Genomic DNA, 17292 nt, shown 5'->3' with positions numbered 1-17292 from the left:
CCCATTACTTTGTTTTATTACAGCCCAATCCTAACCAACTTTCCAGTATCTATGCAGCTGTGCCAATGGGGCATGTGCTACATTCAGCGGTGCAGGGGCAATCACAGAGGCCTCCTCAAGGTAAGGGAATGTGTGTTCCCTTACCTTGGGGCTGCATTGCAGCTGCATTGGTTCTAGAAAGTTGGTTGGGATTGGGCTGTCAGCAATACAACTATGCCATTTTACTTGAACTGATTCTGAAATTGACTTTTGCATTTGGTGTTTTTTTAGTTCTTCAGTTTTCATAAGAATGTAAAAGTGGAATGTGTTGAAAAGTGTGTTGACAGAAAAGCATAAGTGGACAAAGCTATCTTAATCTATATGAAAATGTATGTTTATGGGAAGCCCAAATATGCTATTGTCTTTGCTTGACTAAATTCAGGTGTTTCCAGTGCTTAAATTCAGACTAATTGCAACTAAAGGACTTTGAAGTTATTGCATAAACAAGCAAACTACTCACTGAATGCTGATGTTTGCTTAGTGGTTGATCATTGAATCAGAAGAGATAATTAACTGCAATATGGTATTGCTGTCTAGCAATGGATTATGGAGTTATGCTAATAAAAGATTGCCATGTCCTGGTTGCAATTTCAGTCTTCTTGATTACCTGCTATTCATATCCAATGCCTAACACAAACAAAACAATATCAACCTTAACTAAAAATCTTATAAAATGCTATATCACCTATAAATCAAAATTTGTGTGTATTATCTAAACCAGACATGGGATGAAGGGTCTTGTATGTTCTGTTTTTGTTGGAACTCTTGTGATTCACTGATGTGTTTTAAACTTACAAAGCAAGAATGCAAACTTGGAATCTCCTAAGAGTCAAACATAACCAGACTTTGCTAAATGATTTTAAATATGTATTGTTGCTTAAGAAGATAACATACAGATAAAGTTGCTGGATAAAGTAACATACAGTTTGGGTAATGTCTGGGAAGCCATCGGCTAAAAGACAAGGGTGAAATTAGAATATCATTATTATAATTAAAATTACCAGCTTTTTTGGATTTTAAGAAAAGAAACATAACAGGAAAATTGTGGTTTTTTTTAAGAATATGGTTTTATTTTATTATGTGCTGGAATTAGAAGTTTCAAGATAATTTCCAGGGAGGATAGCTGTTGGAAAAATAATACAGTTTCAAAGGAACATTAACCTTTGGAACCCTCAACGCCCTCGCAACCCATTGAAAAGCAGCACCCTTCCATGAAAGCCCAATATTAAGCAAACGATTTTATTAAAATCAAGAATTTTGGAGCTCTTAAGAGATTGTCCTGCACCAGATCCCTTCAATCTGCCCCCACCACCCACCATCTTTTTGCTATTTCTTACTCATGCTGGAGGAGGGCTGAGCTGAAATTCTGATAGGTAAAGGGTGTCAAGATGTTTTTTATGTGCTGTCTGCAGTCATTTGGGTACTGAGTGAGAGTTAATAAGCTGAAATTAAATCCAGTCAAAACAGAGGTCCTTCAGGTCCAGAAATCCATGACCCAGCTGCTAGATTGTCTACCTGTTCTGAACAGGGTGGAACTATCTCTGCAGGAACAGGTCCTCCTATATCCATAGCTAATCCTGGGTCTCCAGGTGGTGGCTGTAGCCAAGGGGCTTTGGCTCAGCTTCTGCTGGTGGGATAAGTGCAGCTGTACTAGAGTCAGTTGGACCTGGCCATGGTGATCTGTGATCTGAAAGGTAACATTTCAATGTGCTCTATGGGGGCTGCCATTGAAGTCTGTTTGGAAACTAGTGCAGAAATCTGTGGCTCAAGCGGTTACTGGCACTCCACAGTTAAGCTATGTTGGGCTGCTGCTCCAGTGACTGCACTGGCTGCCAATTTTAGTGATGTCCCCTGCTTCTGGTGATATGTGAGAGGAAAAAGAATATCCCTCTATGCACTCTATCCATCCACTGCATAATTTTGTATGTATTAATCAAGTTTCCCCTCAGGCACCTTTTTTCTAGACCAAACAGTCCCTAACACTGTAACCTTTCCTCTTAAGGGAGGTGCCCCAGCCCAATAATCATTTTGGTCACTCTCTTCTGCACCTTTTCCATTTCCTCTATATATTTTTTAAGATCTGGTGACCGAAACGATACGCAATACTCCAGATGTGGCCATACCATTGATTTGTATAGTGGCATTATAATACTGGCTATTTTACTCTCAGTCTATTTTTTAATGAGCTTAAGCATGGAATTAGCCTTTTTTTGCCACCATCACACATTGGGTCGACACTTTCATTGAGCTATCCACCAACGCGCCAACATCTGAGCTGTCTATTCTGTGCATGAAGTTTTGATTTTTTTTTTTGTCCCAACATACATTACTTTACACTTATATTGAAACACATCTACCATTTTGTTGCCCGTTCTCCCAGTTTGGAGAAATCCTTCTGGAATGCTTCGCAATCCCTTATTCTTTTCACCATTTGGAAAGGTTTGATGTTGTCTGCAAACTTGGCCGCCCTGCTTATCCTTCGCTTATCTCTATCTCCAGATCATTTATGAACAAGTTGTAAATCACTGGTCCCAGGACAGATCCTTGGGGTATACTGTTTTTCACCCCACTTGGTTGTGAAAATTGCCTATTGACACCCACTCTGTTTCCTGGTCCTCAACCAGTTTCTAATCCATGAGAGGACCTGCCCTCTTATTCCCTGAGTCCAGGGAAGCATGAAGTTTTCTCAGCAGCCTTTAGTGAGGGACCATGTCAAATGCCTTCTGAAAATCCAGATGTATAATATCCATGGTTTGCTTGCATCCATAGGCCTGTTGACATTTTCAGAGAATTTTAAAAGGTTTATGAAGCAAGGCATACCCTTACAGAAACCATGGTGATTCTCCCTCAGTAAGGCTTGTTCTTCTGTTTTTATGAGCTTTCCACCATCTTACCTGGAACAGATGTTAGGGTGAGCAGCTTGTAATTTCCCAGGTCCCCTTTCCTTTCTTTTTTGAAAATCAGTGTGACATTTGCTCCAGTCATCTGGCACTGTTGCCATTTTAAGGGACAAGTTGCATATTTTACTCAAGAGATCAGCAGCTTCATTCTTCTGTTCCTTAAGAACTCTTGGGTGGATGCCATCTGGGCCCGATGACTTACTAACCATTAATTTGTCAATTAGGTATGAAACGTCTTCTCTATCTGATTTACAGCGCAATTCTAACCTGCCCTGGAGCAGGCCTACACTGCATCCAAGGCAGGATTGGAGCTGAAAGCAGCTCAGCCTGGGGCAAGGGGAATCGCTTCTCCTTACCTGGGTAAAGCCACAGCAGTCCCAATGGGGCTACTCAGATTTACCTCAAGATGTAGCACAAATATGAGCAGCCCGGGACTGCCCCAGGCGGCCTGGGAACAAGGTTAGGATCAGGCATAACCATCAGATCCTGGCCCCACCTCCCGCTCCCCACCTGTCAGCCCCCAGGAACGCCCATCCGCCTGCCCTCCCCGTCCCGAAACATTTCTCTCCCACCTCCTCCCCACACATTCTCCAGACCCCTCTGTCGGCCAAGCTCAGCCAACGCAACTCACCCTCTCCTTGGGGCCCGCATTGGTTCAAGGAGGCTGGCGCACATCCTTCTGCCAGCCTGTCTCCCTGTTGAATGGCACAGTCAGGAGGGGCAGTTCGGGCAGCAGTATCTGCCCGAGGTCTTCTGCCATCAAGACAGATGCAAAGAACTCATTTAACTTCTCTGCAATCTCCAAATCCTTTTTTATCTACCCTTTCCCTCCCTTGCCATCCTGATGGCCAACTGCTTCTCTGGCAGATAACTTGCTTCTAACATGAAGAAACTTTTACTATTCCCCTTAATGTTGCTGGCCATATGCTTCTTGGCCTTCCATATCATTTTCTTACATCTCTTTTGCCACAGTTTATGTTTCTTTTTCTTTTCCTCATTAGGAAAAGACTTCCATTTACAGAAGTTTTAGTTACAGCCTCTCTTACTCTGCTTGTTAGCCATGTGGCAGCTTCCTGGACTTAATTGAACCCTTCTTCCTTTGCAGTATAAATTTCCACTGGGCCTCTATTTACTGTTTTAAATTTTGTTAGACTCCTTGTGGTCTAGAAAGGTGGTATATCTCTTAAATAAGTAATACTACTTCCCAGATCCAGAGTATACAGGGCACAGCAGAAGGCTTTAAATGTGTTGCTAAGCTTAGAGGCAGCCTGTACCCCTGAAGTCATGGGCAAATGCAGATGAAGGAGCTGGAAAAATGTGGCTGCAATTCTGCACACAATAACAAATATCAGAACTCACTGACTTATAGGATTTAGAATTCTATAATGCTATTTAGAATATTCTATATAGACATACAATTCTATGTAGGATATATAGAAATAGAATTATAGCAAGTCTTATAGGATTGTAGCCCAAAAGACTTGGTTATGCAGAAGTACCACATCTCTTCTATGAAAGTCAGTGTTCTTTGTACCCACAGGGATTACCCACTGTTTATCCAGAACATTCCCCTTTTTATAGAAGAATGCTCGTGTGGCTCTCCCTGTGCACATTAGAACTACTGGATCACAGAGCATGTTTGTACCCCATCTACAAATCTTCAATTGATTTCACTGGCTTTGTATAGAATTGCTCCAGGATGATTGTGCCCATACAGATTAAAGCCCATGTCTGATGCTAATGAGTGTCTTGTTCTATAAGAATTGGTGCCTGCTTTCACAATACAGAACCCCACAGCTCTATACTGTAGCAAATGGAGGAAATAACAAGTATTCTGTCAGTGTGGGTTACATTTTTTCCTTTGTATACAGGCTGTAGTACTAATCCAGTTGGTGATTCAGACTTTAAAAAAATATAATCTTTCTGCTTTCAAAAGTCTATTGAATAATATATCTTGCTGGTGAATGGAGATTATTTTTGCAATAAGGCAATTTCACTGGATGTGGTTATCATGGGATAATCTCACTCCTGGGGTACAGCCTTGTCTGTAATCTCCCAGGAGTGTAATTATTTCATGACAACTGCACCCCCCTGCTGTTGCGTTTATTTCCATTATGAAATCTTAGTTTGATATATAAAGTAACTGACTTTGATCACTGGAAGCTACATAGTAGTGTTAGAATGTTCCAGCTGTGAGGTTTACCGAGACCAGCCATAAGCGTTCATACATTCCTTACAAAGTTAAATTAGGCAATCAAAATGCTTATTTAGGCTAAGCTGGTTTAGATTTTTTAAACCATATTAACTTTCCAGATTCATAATCAAGATAAGGTAAAAATGTGTTGCAAAGCTGAAAACGTGGTGCTGAAGTGGCATTGTGTATTTTAGTGAAGAGTCATTATTTGTTGCCAAGTACATCCTGATTTTCATATAGGCCTTGGCTTTCTAAATAACTGCCAGCCTTTATCATTTATGCCTTTGAACCATGAAACCTAGTTCTTATTCTTCTAAGAAATAACCTAGACTTTATGAGAACACACACTTGCCACACAGTTGGTTCCCCTACTCTCTCTGTAATCTTTATTAGAACTTGTTTTGTGTGAAAGAAAAGTGATGGAGAGTAGAGCAAGCGTAATGCTTAGTGGTTTGCTGTGGCCCTTACTCTATTGGTTAATATGGGATTGGACTGGTAGCAAAGAGACTACCAGTTTCCCAGAAAGAGGAAAGCTCTTGGGGGGAAGCCTCTCTCCCATAGTAGTACTAAGCCCTTTAGAAAATGAGCAGTAGATGAATGGGATGGTCTTAGGTGGCTTGTCAAATCCACTCCTTTCCAAGTGAACTTGGATCAGCCAGGCAAAACAATAAAAATATAAGAAGTCTCTCAGTATGCTTAATCTGGGGTTAATGTAAGAAACTTCAGATCCTTTCATTCTGGGATGTATGTGTGAGAGAGTGAGAATTAGTATTGGTTCTGAGACCTAAGATTTCAATCTGTTGATAAAATGCTTTAACAATTTTGAAACCCCGCATGAATTTGTCTGTCAAGCCCAAGCATAAATTAATCTATTTTAGATCATGGTTGCGGTGTGTTGGAATTAGATGATAGAAGTTAGAGGAACTGAAAGTTGGTTGAGTTTGCAATGCATTCTCTACCTTTTCTGTCCTGGTAAAAAGATTCACAGCTACTTCCAAAATGTTAAAAGACCAGATTTTTCCTTCTGTATGTTTAAAGTAATAGGGCTTCAGTTTATGTGCCTAACTAGTAAGTCTGATTGAACATGATGGTACTTCTGGGCAAATATAAATTGGATGGCACTATAAGTCAGTTTCAAAAACCTATAATTATCCATCTTTTGTTTAACCAAAGTTATGGATGAACGTTTTTCTTCCAATTCTGTGCAGCTCATATTCTCACTACCATTTAATGAGTAGAAAGTAAATTCAACTGTTCGTTTTGTTCTTAGCTCCCTGATATGCCAGAACCACTACTAGGGCATTTAGTAACTCTTTTATGCCTGTAATCTCTGAAATTATTCCCAACATAAACTAGGAAGTTCTAAAATAAACGAAATTCTGCCATATGTGGCTCAAAGGCATGCTCTTCGATATCTTATACCATTTTAATAAATCATATAGATTTTATAGTAGTTTTATGTTAAATTTAATCATGATTCACTCTTAACTACATTTTTGCATATTATCCATGGTTGTGTGTGTTAACCCATTCTGGACTACCATCCATGGGAAGGGGTGGAATACAGAGGTCCAATAACTGTAGCAAGCACAAGACCTCTCCCTTTGGACATTGTGTTTGGTAAAATATTTTTAAACTATAAGTGCAAAGCCAGTTGCCTTGCCGCAAACACAAGACTTTACATAGTATACTGTATTTTATCTTGTATAACTGCTAAGGTACTTATCTGCAGAGTCTAAACTAGAGCAGGTTTTCAACATCAAAAACCAGGGATGGATTTAAAAACATTTACATGTCCATTCTCAGTCTTGTATGTACCACAACCAGCCTCTAGAGAGCAGCATGCTCACTCCATATCACTGAGAACTACACAACTTCTAGTACCAAGCCAAGCTTATGTAAAAATTAAACTCAGCTGAAGCGTGGCTATAAAGTTAGCAAATGTATCTTCAATATTTGTAGTGATTCTCAAGCCAGAACTTTACACACAGGCATCTGTGAGCCTTTCAGTATTGCTGGTATTCTCACTCATAATATTTTTCTCAATCAGCATTTTGTTTCCTTACTCATTTGTCTTGCCTGACAGTGAAAATATCTATCCATCCATGCCTTGCCTATAATCCTTGTTGGTGCTGCTATTTGATAACAGGGCTGAGGCTGGAAGACCATACCCTTCTTCACTTTACTCAGCATTACTCAGCCTCTAGTGCTGACAGCAGTCTGTATAATGATTTCTGTTCCTATCCCTGCCCTTTAGCCCAGCATCCAGGCTTCCACTGGTGCTGGGCAAACAAGGAGACCCAGTTGTGTCTCATCTTGTCCCTTCCCTTGAACATAATCAAGCAGTGTCCCCACAATCTACCTACTGAAATCCAAATTTAAAGACCAAATAAACATACAAACCTCAAAATATCAATTAACGTGCATTCTCTGATTAGGCCTATTCTGAGTTGACTTGGATGAGACATGCTGTAACCCTTTTGGGGTTAGTAAGGAGGACAAAGAGATATCATAGGAAAATTTGCTTGGGTATGGTTAAGATTAAATTTCAAAAAGTAATTATTTTAAGAGCAGTTTAATATTTCTCTTTATAATTTATAACCAGAGAGAGAGAAGGGCATTTTTGATAAATACATGTAATCTGAAAGACAAATGGAGAGGTACCTGCCCACTGTTGTGTTTTCTAAATAGTATTCTGAGCCTGTTTCTCCCACCAGTCTGTAAATTTAGAACAGCACATGTGACTTTCAGTTGCAGTAATTAGTGTCACCTCTGTGTATTTCTGTCAAAAGAGTAACCTTTACAAACTGTATTGAACATTCAGTTTACTCCCCTTTTGCAAACTGCTTTTGACATCAGCTGGCCCTGCATACTTAAATACATGTTTATATGTTTCACTGAGGATTTGGGGGCAAACTGAGACACCACAATATGTTCAACAATTTTTCTGAAATGCTCTGTGTTCATTTTTCTATAAAGGTTTTGGCCCAACCCCCTACTACACTGTGCCTAAGCAAGTGTACATAATAAATGTTTGCTTATGCTTTCCTTGCATCTACTTTCTTCCCCTTTTTCTGTTGTCTTCCTTGATTCTCTATTAGATTATGAGCCTTTGGGTCAGGGACTTTCCTTCACTTCATATAAAACACCACGAACGTTAGTGCTATTGAAATAAAATAAATAAGAGCTTACTGTTTAAAAGGCTTTAATGCTGGACAGGAAAAATGTATGCATAATTGACTTGGCAATTTTAAATTATTTATTGGTACAAAATCAGTGTTTGGTGTATAAAGGTGTTCCTAAAAACCACTAGAATTTACAGGCATCTTGCTGTTTAGCTGTAAACTAAAACTTTTTTTTTAAAAAAAGGCGAGATTACAGAGCCCAGCTTTGCAGAGCAGTTAGGAGGGTGTTTACTCTGCTGAATTAGACACTGAAACCACTTCGGCCCCAAACCTGTCCTACTGAGGAAATCATATACAACAGCAGCAATTTCTGAAGAGAGGACCTGTGGTGGCAAATCAATAACCTGAAGTAAGGTGACACAAAATGTTAAAAATCCAAAATTCACCTTCTTTGTTCCTTACTTGCAGGCAACTTTGTCCTTATATGATCCTGTATGTATATAAAACCTCTGAATCTGCAGTTACACTACTTTGATATAAATGCTGCTGAAATTAAAAGTAAAGATGCGTAACATGTTAGGTCATGGTAATGGCATAGTTCTCCACTTCTAAACTTGTTATATTTACTCCAACCATTTCCAGCATGATTTTATTAGGGAGCAGCATCACAAAAGCCAACTGAGTACTGAAGGCTCTTGCTGGCTATGGAGAGAGATTGTGCTGTGAGCAGCAGATTGTAGGCACATATATCCCATTCCTGAGAATTTGTTTAATCATTTTTGTTTAATAAATGAGTGAACGCAAATAGAAGGAAGAAATGGTGAGTGTATAGCAGGTAGTTCTATGTACGTTGATAATATTTTTATACCACCCTTCTTCCAAGGAGCTTGGGGTAGTGTACATAGTTCCTCCCCTCCTTTTGTCCTTACAACAACCCTGTGAGGGTAGGTGAGACTGAGAGATAGTGACTGGCCCAAGGTCATCCTGGAAGCTTCATGGCTGAGCAGGGACTTGAACCTGGATCTTCCAGGTAAAAATTCAACACCAGAACCACTACACCATCTTAGCTCTCATTACTGCACATGACTCTTATTAGTTCGCAACTGTAAACAGTCAGGCATGATGAAAGGCTGCCAGCTGTCCCTCCATAGTCAAAGGAGCAAACCATACTGAACCCCACAGAGGCTGCTTGCATCTGCATGCTTTTTCTGCAAGGCTCAGAATGGCCGAGAAGGTCAAAAAATTGCAACTTCCAATTTCTTTGGGGAAACTGGAAGTGACGTTTTACCTTATAAGGTATTCTGAGGGCAGGGGAAGCCCTCCAGGGCGTCAGAATGCCTTATAAAGCGAGAAACCGTCACTTCCAGTTTACCAAACAAATTAGAAGCCGTGATTTTTCTGCCTTTTCGACCATTCTGAGTCTTGGAGAGGGAGCGTACAGATGCGAGCAGCTTCTGTGGGGTTCAGAAAAGCCCCCAGAAGTGAGGGGAACACTGTTCCCTTTGGCTTCAGATGCTTAGACAGGTGATGTCGTTTAACATCCGGTATCACTTGATGACAAGGGTGCAGGAGTGCATCCCCATTATTAAGCGATGCACACCTGTAATTCTGGTGATTCTAGAGCTCTTCCACAAGCCATGGGCCTTACACAAGGAATTGTATCCAAAGAAAGTTAGGAGTAAGTGCAATTGAAGTCAGTAGGACCAAGTAAGTTGTGAGTGACTCAAACCCCATTAATTTCAAAGATACTTATTTGATTTTTCTCTGTAAACTGCTTTGTGAACTTTTGTTGAAAAGCGGTATATAAATACTGTTAATAATAATAATACTTAGCCCAATCCTACCCAGGGCTGACAGAGTGGGGGCACATGGCCCACACTGTATCCAGCACTGGAATAGAGCAGGCTGGAGATCTTGGGGTAAGGGAAATAGCTGGCACAAGTCCAAGAAGCGCTGTGTAGGGCTTCCAGGCCCAGGAAGAGGTTTGGGGCTTGGCAAAGTTGTCCTCCACCAACTCTGCCCTCCGCCAGAGCCTGATCCACCCCACTCCGCTCGCCCTCACCCCTGCACTGCTCAGTGCTGTACTCACCAATGCCATGCAGACCACGGGTCTGGATTCAGCACTGGTGGATTGGCACAAGCCTTCTTCCTAATGCTTCTTACTCCTAAAGTCACAGCATGTGCTTACGTGTTTGTGATGGCTAGTTCCTGCAAATAGAATTGTGAATAGGATTGCGTTGTTAATCATGATTATCTGTGCAATCCCGTGTATCCTATGCATCCTTGCACAGGAATCAGCACCATTAAACATAATGGGAGTACCTTCTGAATAAACCTGTATAACATTGCATTGTTGGAAGACCACACTTAGGGCCCAATCCTATCCAACTTCCCAGCACTGGCATAGGGAGTGGAAGAGGTGGGGTGTGCGCTGCAGCCTGTGGTGGGAGGGTAGTTATGGAGGCCTCCATAAGATACATTTGTTCCCTTGCCTTGGGGCTACATTGCAACTGTACCAGCCCTGGAAAGTTGGATAGGATTGGACCCTAAAAATGTGTGAAATAGTGGTTAACATTTGAGAATTATACTGAAACTTTTAATGTACTGTTGAAAGAGAGAATAATATAAAAATTTAAAGTGTTTGGCTTAAAATGTGTTTTCATATTGTTCTTATGCCAGGGAGTGTTTAAGATTTAAATTTGGCTTGGCTTTCTGAGCCTGCTTTTTTATTTTTATTTTTTTACTTTTCTCAAAAAACTTACAGCAAGACAATACCTAAAATATATTGTTTTCAACATGACAAAGTTACATAAGAAGAGAATCCCCTTGTACTTAAATAAAAATGCAATTATTTTCTACTCTGAATCTCCAGACTGCTGTTTTAGAAAATCATATCTGATTATTTGCTCAGCAGAAGATTATTGAGTTGATTTAGCTGTGATTTTACTTAACAAAGCTTCAACTGAATTCCCACTGTGGAGTCCAAAAAAGGTAGAGAGATATAAATGATACATTCAAACTGTGATTTTGGTGAACAGGGCCATCAATGCACCCCTCGGAGCTAATAGCGGAGATGAGAAACAGTGGGTTTGCACTGAAACAAAATGTACTGGGGAGAAACTTGACCGCAAATGATCCATCACAGGTAATGATCTTTTTATCAGTAAGCTGAAAATGTCTGTAAATCTAAATGTGATTGCTTGTGAATTGTTACTTAATGTTTTTATAATATGCATATCCATAGGAAAGCTGAGTAGATAGAGTTAGAGATGTCCTGAAACTTACTCGGTTTTCTACTTCTTTTCCCTGTTAGCCAGAGTGACAGATCTAAAATAATTTTTCCAGCCCATAGTTTAATAAATGAAATGCCTCCTGTGGGTTAGCAGATATTTAATATCTCGCAGAGGAAATGGTTTCGGCTTTTACTATGATGCTTATGATAAGATACTAACTGCTTTATCCAGAGCAACCTCCTAGATGAAGTCAGGGAAGCGAATGGAAGTGCTGTTCAGGGAATGCTGTTTTTGAAAGATACCATCCAGAATACTGCCCCCTGTGTGCTGTTCAAGTAGGGCACAGCTTTCCCTACACACCTATGGACAGCCAGGTCTGTCACATCATGCTTGTGGTTGAAAAATTGCAGTTGCTGCAGATGTCTTATTTCCACTGGCACTTTCTTGATTCTTGCTAGGGTTTCGCAAACTGCTAGTCTGCAGAAGCCCCTAGGCAGGGAACAGAGAATATCCACTAATCATGAATGGGCCCGCAGCGACTGACTTTTGAAACAGCTTCTCCCCACCACAGAGAAGAGCACAGCCACAAGGACACAGGATTTCTGGATGCTCTGTAGGTTCACCTGGACTAAGGAAAAAAGGGAACGTGGTGCTGTGCCCTACATGCTGCACAGTATGTGTGGACTGACAGCCCAGTCCTATGTGTGTGTATGCAGAAGTGACTCCCATTATGGGGCTTGCTCCCAGAAAAGTTTGGATAGGATTGGGTAGTCAGACCCTTAATTTGTATCACTTCATGTACAGCAAACTCAGTATGATAGCCCCTTCAGTCACACAGGGTTGCCACAGTCACATAGATCCAACCCCCTCCTGTGGTTTACCTCTTTGCAGCCCCTTTCCACAAACTATCCTCCCAGTTTGAACTGTCAGAAGTTCTCCTGGCTGAGAAAAAAGTACTTGGAAGAGGGAGAAGCTGCAGGGAGATAAAACATGGGAGAGGGAAAGATTCCACTCACCATGCACCCCTTTTGCTTTTAAAATCGGATTTTCCACCTCTTTCTATAGATTGGAGCAGTCTCATGTTTAAACACATGAAACCCCTGCCATCATGTCTCCTTTGACCTGCAGCGGAGCTCTTTTTTGATTAAACTTGCTAACGATGGTTGTTATTACACTAGTGATGGTGCATGTCATTATCTTGCCTAGTGCTGTGACTCCTATGTGGGATCCCACAAGTTGCTTTTTCAGTTTGGGGTCTTAAGGTCCTGTCCTTAACCTCACTTAAAACTATGGCCAGTTCTAATGTTACTCACTAGGAAGAAATCTCAACCTGGTAACCTGCTGGGATGCTTGTATCTTGTTCTTGCACCACAAAGATGAAATAACATCTGATTCAGGCCATTTACTACTATGTTCCCTATGATTATTAAATATTACTTGTTATTATGTTATGACTAAGTTCATTTGAATAAAGTGTATTTTTCTGCTTCAGTCAAAAACCTCCATTTTTATTCTCCCTGTTGTGAGATACAGAAGACCCAAACTCTAAACTTGGGTTGAGATTTCTCCCAGCAAGCAATGTCGGTACAGCAACCATTTTAATTTTATTTGTATTAATTTTTAGTTGCTTTTCCATTTTTTATAAGTTATGCGCAAAGCAATGTACAAAAACAAAATGAAAAACCTAATGAAGCACTAAAATTTAAACATTCAAAATTTGAAGGTTCTGAAAAACTAAAACCAGTCAATACCTCTGGAAATGTTATGTTCTTCAGCTGACTCTCATTGACTTTCATAGAACCAGAATTATTGGAAACCCTTGAATGTTTTTGCCTACACAATGTCCTCCTTCCCATGACTTTACAAAGCTACTTCAGTGTGAATATATTTCAAGAACCTCTTTTCAAACACAAATTCTACTGTAGCTTCTAACAAATTCTTTAAAACCCCCTCTACTTACTCACAGTGCAATCCTATGCATGTCTACTTAGAAGTAAGTTCAATAGAGCTCAAAGGGACTTACTCCCTGGTAAATGTGTATAGGATTGCAACCTCAGTCATCTTAAAAGTAACATTCATATTGTTGCTGTAATGTAAGTGCCACCCATTCCATTCATATTTCATAGCCATGCATTCCCTTTTCTCTTTACAGGAATTTGTTGCTAGTGAAGGAGAAGATGACCCAGAAGTGGAATTCTTGAAATCCTTGACAACTAAGCAGAAACAAAAACTTTTGAGGTAACTGTTGGACTACATTATACCATCTCTGTTCATACTAAATACTTGCCAACAGATACCTGGTTGGAGTTGCTATACTGCTTATATGAGAATGCCAGTTTACATTATCAAGGCTTTAATCACAAAAGTTTTGAGAGTTCTGAAATTCAGAAGCCTGTTTCCATTAGTTCTTTCTGTATCCTTAAGCCAGTATATAGAGTACCTAGAACTGTGTGAAGGCAACTACACAGCTGAAGATGACATGTAAATAGAATCTTCTAAGTGTGGACACAAGAAAACTCTCCTTGTCAGTCCTTGTAAATCCATGTCCACTGGTGCGCTTCTACAATTGAAACAGTTGGTGAGTCATCATCCCCCCCCCCCCCGCTTGATAGCATTTTAAAAAAATTGGATATTTGTTCTTGTTGGCATTAACCCATTTTTGCCGGCCCACAGATGTACACATTTGGTCCCTGGTTTGTATATGCAATGTTGGGCAGAAATGGCAAAGGGCCCAATCCTATCCAGTTTTCCAGCACTGGTGCAGCCGCAATGTAGCTCCAAGGTAAGGAAATAAATGTTCCCATACCTTAAGGAGGCGTCTGTGATTGCTGCCCCACCACAAAATGCAGTGCATGCCCCTTTGGCACAGCTGCACCGGCACTGGAAAATTGGATAGGATTGGGCCCTAAATCTACTCTTGACATCTATAATTTATTTATTTAAAATGAATAACCTGTCCTTCTAATAAGAACAGGGAGGCTTACAATATGCAAACTTAAAAATTGTAAACCACTTTAATTTTAACAGCTTGCTGTATTTTGGGGGAAGAAGGTATTTGCATATTACTGATCCTCTTAAAGCTGTAGAGGGAGCTCACTACATATTTTTTGTGCTACTTCTGACAAACTGTGCATACACACTACAACCAGGAGTGTATATATGTAGTCCTGTGAGCCAAAGCAGTAGTGATTCTGATAAGCTGTTTGATAGAGAAGGGGGAGTGAGAGATCCTAAATTCAGTTTCATTTTGCTTCCCCTCCCAAACTACATATCAATGCTATCACTGCTGGATCAAGCAAGGAAATCTCAGACAGCCACTGTGTGCAGACAGTTCTCCATCTGCTAAGCAGGCTTGCATGAATTCTGGCCCTTAGTTGAATCAGGATGATTCTTTCTCCTTCTGTAGAAATCAGTGGCACATTTTTATGTGATGCTAGTAGAACAAGATTGAAGCCATATTCTTTGGCACATGAACATTTTAACTTAAAAAGTATTTAAATACTCTGTGATGATAAACCTCTCAAATGTTTTTAAAGATCAGTGAAAGTCCCAATAGAACAGTATATTGAGTACAGTAGATGTAAATATGTGTTACTCTCTTTTCTCATAAACTAAAGTGATTATCTAGAAAAATCTTTTTAATTTTAAAAAAATTTCAAATGAGGCTAATTAAAAAATAAAACATGATACTGTTTTCAATACTGTATGGCCCAGGTTCATATTGTATGCCCACTTTCCATTAGGTTGTGTACAAGATAGCTTTTGAATAGCTTTTACAATAAGACTTCAAAAGGGGCCAAGTGGTAAGTTTGGGGAAGAGATGAAGTGTTTTATTACTATTCTTAAATAATAAACTCATCATAGTCTGATATTTATTGTATTGGATTCACTGAACTACTGACCTCTAAAGGAGAGCAGTCTTCTCCTGTTATGCCTCTCTGCTTAATTGCTCAATTTTTTCTATGTCCACAATAAAAGGAAACTGGATCGCCTAGAGAAAAAGAAGAAGAAAGACAGAAAGAAGAAAAAGCAGCAGAAGAGAAAAAGCAAAGGTAAACATAGGAAACATAAGAGCAGATCGTCTTCCACATCCTCCAGTGAGTCTTCAGTAAGCAGCAGTGACAGTGAGACTGACAGCCAAGATAAAGCGGCACAAAAGAAGATGGATTCTAAGGAAAGAAGAAAAGCCAAGTTTTCAGAGGCTAGCAGCAGTGATTCTGAAGGGAAGGCGAAGGCTAAGAGAAAACTTTATGAAGAGCCCTCCAGCAGTCATGGTAACAAGGACAAAGATAGGGAGAAGTGTAGACTTTTAAAGCAAGATAGTTCTGTGGAGAACAACAAATGGAGCGTCTGTAAGAGCGAAAGAAAACCCACAAGCAGGAATGATAACACAGACAAGAGAAGAGAATCTGAGAGATACGGGAGCAGCACAAGCAAAAGCAAGGAGGAAAGGAATGAGAGAGGCTCTCACACAAGGCACAGGAGTTACAGTCCCAGTGAGGAACGGCACTGGAAAAAGGAAACCAAATGCCACAGCTCAAATGTCTGTAGAGAGCAGCAGACACATAAAGAAAGTTGCAGAGACAAGTATAGTAAAGCGGAGCACAGAGAGAGAAACAGAAGCAGGGAGATGAAAAAATAGATAATGTGGGTGGCAGGTGCAGATTTTTGTCATTTGAACACCTTTAGCAAGGGCTCTTCCTTTTTGAGGGAGATGGGGGTTTTCAGTAAAATGCCATCGTCTTACTTCCAATAGCTCTATACATTTTGTACCTATATTTACAAATACAGGGTTTTGAATTTCATCAGCACATTAGAATGTTGTTAAATGTGTGTTATTTCTCTGTCAAGCCACATTGTTTTATTTTGGAGGACAAGCTTTTGGTAAATCAAATGTTCTTTGGGCTTAGAAATTCATGTGGAAAAGTACTTGCTGTGCCTCAATGAAACTGATGCTTCACCAGAAAATATTGTTTCTCCTTGCTTTGTAATAGATGGGAGTACTTTTGTGAGAAGCAGAGAAAGGATTTCAGAGTAGATTAAATGACACTGAAAGTATCGGACATAGCTGTGGATAAAATCACTGTTACAGACCACAAAATGCTACATTATTTTTTCAACCGAAGCATTTTTTCCCCCAAGTTCCACCTAAGAGGACAATTTTATGAGTTAAAACAACAGAGCAACATAGTTCCACATAAGTGTGTAGCCAACATTTTTGATCTCCTGCAGAGTATAACTTGGTCAAGGCTATCTAAACATCTTGAACCCCTGTTGGTATATGTCAGTACAGTGTCAAGTTATTGTTCAATAATTTCTCAAGACATGGGAAGAATATTTACTGTCTCAACAGTTTCTAGGTATTGTGTGCTTTAGGAATCCAATGCCAGCTCCAGTCTTACCTGTTGTCAGGCTTCAGCTTTTTAGAGAATTAGAGATTTTTTTAAAAACAAGGTGTTATATGAAAATATGAACTACATATATTAAATAAACTTTGATTCTGAGAATGACTTGCCTTTTTTCTCTGCATTGTTCAGCTTTATTGAAGACACAGGTAGAAAAGTCAAGTGCTGGTTTTTCTTTGCAGTTCTCAGGGAGAGAAAAACTCATGCATTATTAGAGGATCAAAGTGGTGCTGTTGAATTCAAGGTACAAGCAAGCAACATTTTAGTGTCTTTGTTTCTGCTGTAGTATGAGTGGGCTTTGTTGTTGTGTCTCAATCTATTTTACACCACTATGCAGATGCTTTTGCATATGCAAGAGAGTTAGTTGTAGAGGTATCTTTAATGCCTTGCAAAACT

At 39.9% G+C, this 17292-nt stretch overlaps 1 protein-coding gene across 2 annotated transcripts in view; it reads left to right on the top strand.

Moving 5' to 3' along the window:
- The window catches only part of CIR1 (corepressor interacting with RBPJ, CIR1), a 31825-nt gene extending 14827 nt beyond the window's left edge, over nucleotides 1–16998 (top strand). For both annotated transcript variants that reach the window (XM_066612253.1, XM_066612254.1), the window contains 3 exons: nucleotides 11297–11403; nucleotides 13644–13729; nucleotides 15470–16998. In XM_066612253.1, coding sequence (XP_066468350.1) covers nucleotides 11297–11403; nucleotides 13644–13729; nucleotides 15470–16133 — 857 coding nt within the window. In that variant the 3' untranslated portion in view covers nucleotides 16134–16998. The remainder of the gene's footprint in view (nucleotides 1–11296; nucleotides 11404–13643; nucleotides 13730–15469) is intronic.
- The last annotated feature ends 294 nt before the right edge of the window (nucleotides 16999–17292 follow it).

Source organism: Tiliqua scincoides, chromosome 1, assembly GCF_035046505.1.
Source record: "Tiliqua scincoides isolate rTilSci1 chromosome 1, rTilSci1.hap2, whole genome shotgun sequence".
In the NCBI taxonomy this organism is placed as follows: domain Eukaryota; kingdom Metazoa; phylum Chordata; class Lepidosauria; order Squamata; family Scincidae; genus Tiliqua; species Tiliqua scincoides.
Note: the sequence above shows the minus strand (reverse complement) of the source record. Positions and strands in the feature narration are given on the sequence as shown.